General features: G+C 40.5%; 2 protein-coding genes across 2 annotated transcripts in view; both read left to right on the top strand.

Annotated features, from left to right (window-relative positions):
- naa40 (N-alpha-acetyltransferase 40, NatD catalytic subunit) overlaps positions 1-6904 on the top strand; it is an 8441-nt gene extending 1537 nt beyond the window's left edge. Inside the window, exons 3-8 of the mRNA XM_035675275.1 lie at positions 901-953; positions 1176-1271; positions 1715-1873; positions 2019-2102; positions 2497-2574; positions 3355-6904. Of these exons, the coding sequence (XP_035531168.1) occupies positions 901-953; positions 1176-1271; positions 1715-1873; positions 2019-2102; positions 2497-2574; positions 3355-3502 (618 nt within the window). The 3' untranslated portion in view covers positions 3503-6904. The remainder of the gene's footprint in view (positions 1-900; positions 954-1175; positions 1272-1714; positions 1874-2018; positions 2103-2496; positions 2575-3354) is intronic.
- A 595-nt stretch (positions 6905-7499) lies between these two features.
- b3gat3 (beta-1,3-glucuronyltransferase 3 (glucuronosyltransferase I)) overlaps positions 7500-7870 on the top strand; it is a 5259-nt gene continuing 4888 nt past the window's right edge. The window contains exon 1 of the mRNA XM_035675634.1: positions 7500-7682. The gene's annotated coding sequence lies outside the window, so the exon portion shown is untranslated. The remainder of the gene's footprint in view (positions 7683-7870) is intronic.

The following is a 7870-nucleotide window of genomic DNA, read 5'->3' on the forward strand; positions in this document are numbered from 1 at the left end:
CGATACCCACAGCACAAGTATCGGTATCGGTATCGGGAGGGGAAAAAATGGTGTCTGATCCTTAAATATCTGCTGATAGAAGTCTGAACTAATATCTTTTTGTATTATATACAGCTTTATAGTTCACATGTCTGAGCCCAGGGGTCCAGCGTCTTATAATCTGTGCAAGAAGAGGAGTATTCTTAATTTGAGATGATACTTTTAGTGCCAAGGAAAAGCTGACTTTGTGGGCGCATGCAATGAGTGACTAATGGGGCTTTAGCACTAATAGCCCTGTAATTTTCCTGCCTGTATGGGACCCAGTTGGCCTATTTAGGCTCCAGAGCCTGCAGTTGAGTCTGAGGGATGCTAAGGTTTGAAGTACGGTCTCTGTTACGGTCTATTTTGGGGGGATTTACTGCATTCACAAGTAAAAGAAGAGTTCGAAAATAAAGAAGTGTAGGGAGTGCAACCAAGGATCCATTATTAATCTGCCTATTATTTTAATGATTTTGTTTTGTCTAAAAAATGTCAGAAAACAAAAAAATACCCACTTAAATTTCCCAGAGCCCATCTTGACGTCTTAAGATATCTTGTGTATTTTGTTCACTTTCATTTGGGACGAAGAAGAATTGCTAATCCTTACATTTAAGAAGCTAGAACTAGCAAATATTTGACTTTTCTTGTTTTAAGCAATCAACCACTAATTACTTGAGGATTCAGTAATAATCTTATTTAGAATTTTTTAAAGATGTGATTTAAAATAGAGGCAAGTTTAAAGCCACAGCCTCAGTATCTTTTGAAATATGTGTGCATAAGTGGGGGGCAGTGTAAAAAAAGTCGGGCCTGGAAGGGGAAAAGACTCAATACTTTTTGTGTTATGAAAGTCTCTTAAGCTAATTTTGCTCCTTCTCCTCACAGCTCGACGACCCCCTGGCTGCCTTCCCAGCCTTCAAAAAGTACGACAGAAATGGGTACGCATTGCTTTGTACGCCTACAAAAGACTTATTCACTATTTCATGAAATACACACTTGTTTCATTTTCTACATGGAGGGGCCAGTTGGTCTGCCGAGAGTATTTATATCTGTTCTTCTTTTAGTGTTTCTCTCGCTTTGCCGCAGCGTAGACACAGGCTCACATATGCACACACGAATTCTTGATGTTACTGACCCTGCTCACTTGTCTTCCCATCCAGGCTGAACCTGCAGATAGAGTGTAAGAGAGTGACCTCCCTCAACCCGCTGTCTGTGGAGTGGGCCTTCGAACTCACCAGAGCCAACATGCAGACACTGTAAGACGTCCTTTCGGTCCTGTTGTAGTTAAAGGCGTAGAGACAGGCGGAGAGTGATGAATGGACATAGCTCACATAGATATGATTGGTAGATTACAGCTGGGAAGAAGTGCAGACGAGCCAGAAATTCTTAGTGTGCGAGGTACATTACACAGCTACCGAGCAAGATGTGGATCGGAGTGTTTGTATATGAATTAGACCAAGAGCTGAAGAAATGGAGGCGGAGTTTACTCCAATTTATCTTCTCTCTCTTTGCCTGAATTTGAGTAGTGTTCAGTTTAGCAAATGGCAGCCAGTCAGTCGAAACAAATGTTGCTCCATTTGGGAAAACGTGTCCTTTCTGAGTGGCACTGCCAGAGCAGCCCGATGATGGGGAGAAATGGGAGGGTAAATTTAGCGTGTGTGTGTTGGAGTCGACCCATTTTCTCTCCGCTGTGCTGCAGGTATGAGCAGAGCGAGTGGGGGTGGAAAGAGAGGGAAAAGAGGGAGGAGATGAACGACGAGAGGGCGTGGTACCTACTGGCCCGCGACGGCGACTCCGCCCCCGTGGCCTTCTCTCACTTCCGATTCGACGTGGAGTGCGGGGAGGAGGTTTTATATTGGTAAGGCACGCCGTCCACAAGTTTGTGGTTCCAGCAGTAGCTTTTATTTTGATAATCGCAAACTTTTTTTCTTTCTTTCTTTTTTTTTTTTTTTTTTTTTTACAATATGCCCACTGTGGTGTAACTTGTTGTCTTGACCCTGCAGCTATGAGGTGCAGTTAGAGAGCAGAGTGCGGAGGAAAGGACTCGGCAAGTTCCTCATCCAGATACTACAGCTCATCGCTAACAGGTAAAATATACAGCTGCAGCCGTTGCTGTGTGACTGAGATTCTGATGCTTCTTGATGAATGGCTTTGTTCTCTCTGCCCTTTGGCTCATAACTTTGAATTTGGATCATATTCCATCAGTAACTTTTGAACCCATTTACTGTAACTGAACAGTTTTTTCACAATGTGGTTTGAAGAATAAGGTTGGCGTTATTCAAATTTTTTCCCCATGAAAAGAGAACGCCTGTAGGCAAGCAAACATGGATGTAAACAAGAAGCATGAGTTAAAATATTGAAAAAATCGATAGGTGAGAAACAACAAGACAGCTCTGCAGGCCACCTGTTTAAGTGACATCTTCCTGTCGTGTGAAAGTAAAGTAATTGTTTCTTTTCTGCTCTCTTGCTCTTTATGTCCAGTACGCAGATGAAGAAAGTGATGTTGACAGTTTTCAAACACAACCACGGGGCTTACCAGTTCTTCAGAGAAGCTTTACAGTGAGTATACACTCTCTACAAAGGGGTTTTGTTTTTGAATATGGAGACATGGGAAGTATAAGGAAACTTATGAATGAATGACTTTGAATGTTACTCTTAAGTCCGTCTCGTGAACAAGCTGATTTAAGGAATCTCCGTGCTGTCACAATTTCTGTTCATGCATAAAGAAAAGGGGGGCGGACACTAATGTACAGATATGCAACGTGTCCGAAGCTTCATTTTTTCCCTCTAGAGCAGTGTTTTCCTACCTGTGGGGTCGGGACCCACACAAGGGGTCGCATGTTCAATCTGAAGGGTCGTGAGATTATTAGCAGGATATGTAAGCAGAAAAAACATACTTCTACAATACAACAATTTCTACAACACTTTCCTGTAATATTTGCTTATTTTCTTGCAAATCACTGGAAACTTTTAGGCTTTAGCCTCTTAGAAATCATTCAATAAAATCACTAAACATGTTCAACAGATCTTTGGGGTCCCAAGTAGATATTAGCTTGTTTCCCATCCCTTTTGGCTTCATACTATACCACACTAGATCATACTATATATAGTATGGGCTGCTTTAATCCCACCTTTTTTTATGTGAACATGAAGTCAGTCAGTATTATGTCAGTAACATGTAGTAAGTAAGTATGGTTTCCAGTTAAAATAAGGCTTATAAATGCAGAAGAAGACGTTTAAAATGATTCTTCCCATTTCACAATACTCCTCTCACCTCCTTCATCCTTGTTAACTTACCTCTTTCTTTCTCTCTCTCTCTTTCTCTCTCTCTCTTTTTAGGTTTGAGATCGATGACACCTCGCCAAGCATGTCCGGTTGCTGCGGCGACGACTGCTCTTACGAGATCCTCAGCCGGCGGACCAAACACGGCGAGGCCTCGGCGGGACACACCCACGGGGGCGGGCACTGCGGGGGCTGCTGCCACTGATCCGCTTCAGCTACAGCTTTTACGATTTGGTTTAAAAGCCAGCAACTTTCATGGCTGTGTGTGAAAGCTTGAGCTGCCTGCTACACTGCAAGCGTTTTGAGTTTGAACGGCTGTAGATGAACCGATGGTGGAATACCTGGCTACAGATATTGATGTCGCGTTATGGATTGAGATTTACGTGTTTGTTTTTTTTGTGTATTCCTGCTACAAAAAGCAGTAAGCAGTGTGAGCTTTCACACATAGCTCCTGTTTTTTTTTTTTTTGTTTTTTTTCTTTCCTACTTCTTGGTCCAATGTCCAGCCTCATCTTTCCTCATTCTCTTATCCCAGTTAATGATGACAATTAGTGATTCCCAGTCAAGAACAAGCTAAAGCATTGCTGACATCCTCTACCACTGCAATGAACCTCATCCCATCCCGCCTCTCATCTCCTAACCTGCTGTACTGTATTGAATCATTCTGCAGCGCTTCTCAAACTTTTGCTTGGGACCTCAAATTGGTTGCTGGCCTAAGGCTGTATTATAGAAACTTACTACCTCAAGTGACGATTGCTTAAGCTTACGATAGGATTTAGTGGTAAATATTGATAAATCATGCCCTCACTCAAATGACCACATAAACTAAACTGATAGGATTTTTACGAGTTAGTCAGTTCTTGTGATACAGCCCCTGGTTTCTTTGGGATTTGAGACTAACTAGCTGGTTTCGCTGGTCCCAGGATTAGGCTGAATGTACTCACATTTGGGTCCCAGAAGGAGCAGTCTGAGAAGGCTTGCTGTACTCTAATACCACCTTTTATGTTGCAAGTTATATGCACATATGGCTTGTAAGTTATTTTTTTTGTAACAATAGCACTGCAGCTAGCAGCAACTGCACTGTTTTGAACCACATCTGTCCGTTATACTACTGTTGACAAGGTTACAGTACAATATTAGCACTACCCATCTTCTCTGCTCTGGTCACAGCTAAATGTATAGACATCTCCCCTGCCTTTAATTTAAAAAAAAAAAAAGTTTTATTTCTCATAATCTGTTGCTGTAAACCTGCATCCAGCACAAAAAATAATGCCAGGGCGACCCTCTCTGGCTCATTCAGATGTTCAACTTTAACCATCAGCTATATTTCTTCATCAGAGGTCCAAATCATGAACTGAAACTCGGGTTTCCTGCTTCACTGAAGACATGGAGTTCTTTTAGTTCATGAGGTCATTCACTTTCATTTTCACACTTTCTTCCCACAATATTTCTCTCGTTTCTAAGCTCTCCGATACAAATGGGCGATTCACTTGCCTATAATGTGTTTTCCCATGCTTCACTTCTGTAAAATCCCATCCTCCTTTCTCCTGTTGGTGCCTCCGTTCTCCCTCTATGTCCCAAAGGTGCTGAACGATGACTGCAGATCTGTTGTGCTCGTCTTTAGTCACCTAGTACAATTGCATTACTCCGTCTTGCCTCATCGTTCACTGCGTTTCCTTCGCTTCGCTGTATTTTAAAAAAAAAAAAAAATACTAAAACCATCCTCCATCCCTTCTCTTACATATTCTGTTAGCATGGGCAAATCATATTGATTTAACATGGATGAGGATTGGTAGAAGTCACCGCTTCATTATGTGGCCGTTTGAAGCTGATGAATGCTGTTAACTTGGAGGAAGGAACATTGGATGGATGGATGGATAGATGGATGGATGATAAAAGTAATTGCAGAGCACTGAAGGTGTTTTTTTTTTTTATGGTTGTTGTTCCTCCTCCTCCTTCTCCTCAGTCGTCAACTGTTTTCCCAGCCCACTGTCATTAGTTTGCATGACAAGATAATTTTTTTTAACAAAACTCGTAGTCTAAATCAGGATTACACAACAGCAGTGCTGCTTCTGAGCTTAAGCATCAGTGTTTGAACACGTGTGTAAAATCTTCATGTGGGTCTGATGGCATTACTTTAATATTTCATACAAATCTCCCATGAACAGCAGTGCATGTTAGAAGTATGTAAAAGGGAGAGTTGTGCGACATTTAAAGTTAATGTTGAGGTTTCCTTTAAAGCATCTTGGCACGAAGTCGGTGCTGTGAGATTTGGGTAAAGTTGAACTGTGCGTCCGCTGCCGAGATGTTTGTAGGAGTTCCACGTAGGGTTTTAGATGTCACATTACTAGTCAACCTAGAAAGCCTGCTGTAACCACCTCGATCTTGTTGATTCCATGTCTGTTTTGTACAAAACCTTCAGGGTATTTTTGGACCGTTTCAAGTGCGAGTCAGCCGGGTTAGAAGCACTATCTAGAAACCACCATAAAACCCTTTAATTCCAGGACTGTAGTCAGTTTGTACAGATTGTACTTGTGGGCTGGAGGAGTAGAAAGTCATTACTTTACACTACTGTGGATGTAAAGATTGCTCTAGTGTGGCTGTGAGGGGCTTCAATTTGTATGTTTGTTTGTTTTTTCATATCAAGGCTCAACTTGAGATTTCATACAGATTAATACCTGGTCAAAATATGTGAAACGGGGAGACTGAAATGTTAAGACACGTTCTTAGAAACTCCTAAATACCGAAATAATCTGTGTTACACAAGAACAAAATGTTATTTATCACCAAAAAAGAAAAACCCTTTGGATGACCAAGCCCAGATCCTGGGTTGAAAGTTTCTTGTTTCCTGACTGGGTTGAGACAAAAAAAATAAAAATTCAGCATCTGGAGACGCAAGTTTGATCATGAACAAAAACAATTAAACAACATATTGCTTGTTTTAGTGCTAGAATACCTTCTGATACGTACAGTAAATCATTTTTTGTACTGCATAGGTTACAATAAAAAGAGGATGTACATAATGGTAGTATATCAACCGACTGACAGTCTCTCTCTCAGGTTAATCAAACGTAATCGAACCTCATCAATTTCATTTCAACAGCCATGTTGTCAGGTAGCTGTTTGCTGGATTGGATTGGCCACAGCTCTGACCTAGAGTCAGTTTTGGTTTGCGTGTCATGCCGTATTATTTAAAGAAAGTGAATTGGAGAACCGTATCTAAAATTTTACTTTTAACACAACTAGGAAAGTGATTTTATTTTTTATGATATGTTTCAGTAAAAGCAAAAGCACCCAAACTGCTCTGCCTTGGAAGTGTGAAAATGCATGAAAATTAAAGACACCGTATGTACTGACCCTAGATCAGCGCTCAGTTGTTACATTCAATCCAGATGGGTGGGCTGTCTTTAAAAAAAGGCTCACTGGAAGTCAAAAAGCTTTTGTGAAAATATCTTGAGTTTGAAAATGAGCCTAAACTTAACCAGTTTATTTTAAGTACTATTATTTTTTTTTTAAATGGTTACATACCCTCACAAAATCACAGATCCTTCTCTTGGTCTTTTCTCTGTGTGTTTGTGTATGTGTGTGTATATATATATATATATATACACTGTTGTGGATCCATCTTCAATTTCATTTCTTGGCCTTTTACAGGTTAAACACTTTTTTTAAACATGATGTTAAAAGAAAAACTTCCATGTTTGAGAGTGAGTGTTACAGTCCTGTCCATAAACGACAATGAAAGGGAAAACTAAGTCATTATGCCTTGTCAGTGTTTTATTTGTATGTTACAAATAAAGGAAAGTTGTTTGACTTTTCAAGAGGTGCTTTTTTTTCCTCCCATTTATGATGATTAATTGTTCTTTTCAAGTGTGTGTGTGTGTGGGGTTAAAATTAAGTTAATGATAGGAATTGAAACCGTATGTCAAAATTATAACTTTATAAGTTAACAATTTTTCTGACTTGAGTAAAGCTTTGATTGCAATTGTACTCAAGTATGAGAAAACTACAGTTGTCATTTTGGAAAAAATGTTAGCCATGTTAACTTTTTAAATGGGAAGTGGGCTTTTATAATAATAACATGTTTACTGGAGCAAAAATGTACCATTTCTTTTAATCTGCCCTTCACAAGCCATCAATAATAATATATTGGCCAACGTATGCGGAACTATTCGTGGTTGTGGTTCTGAGGGGACTCCTTACTGCGTTGCACCGAAACAGGAAGTTGTTGGTACATTGCTGCAAAAAAAATGTCGTAGCTAAGTCCAATGAATGGAGGCTCTGATGCACTGAGGTGCCTCTGCTCACATCTGTCCAAGATGACATGAACGTTTAAGCTCAGTACTAAACTCCAGCGCTCCGGTCTTCCACGATTTCCCGCCTCCGGTGAGTGTACGACAACGACAGGCGAGATATTTTATGTTCAAACTAATTGTCAGGCTAGCATAGCTTAGCTTACTCTCACTTATCATCAAGTTAAATGCATGTTCGTATTAGCCGACCATCCCAGGAGTAGAGTAAACACACCCTCAGCCTCAGTGTGTTAGTCAGCCTCAGTGTGTTACAGTCAGTCT

This window comes from Morone saxatilis, unplaced genomic scaffold (assembly GCF_004916995.1).
Source record: "Morone saxatilis isolate NCDOM2014 unplaced genomic scaffold, NCSU_SB_2.0 Contig4, whole genome shotgun sequence".
Taxonomy (NCBI): Eukaryota; Metazoa; Chordata; class Actinopteri; family Moronidae; genus Morone; species Morone saxatilis.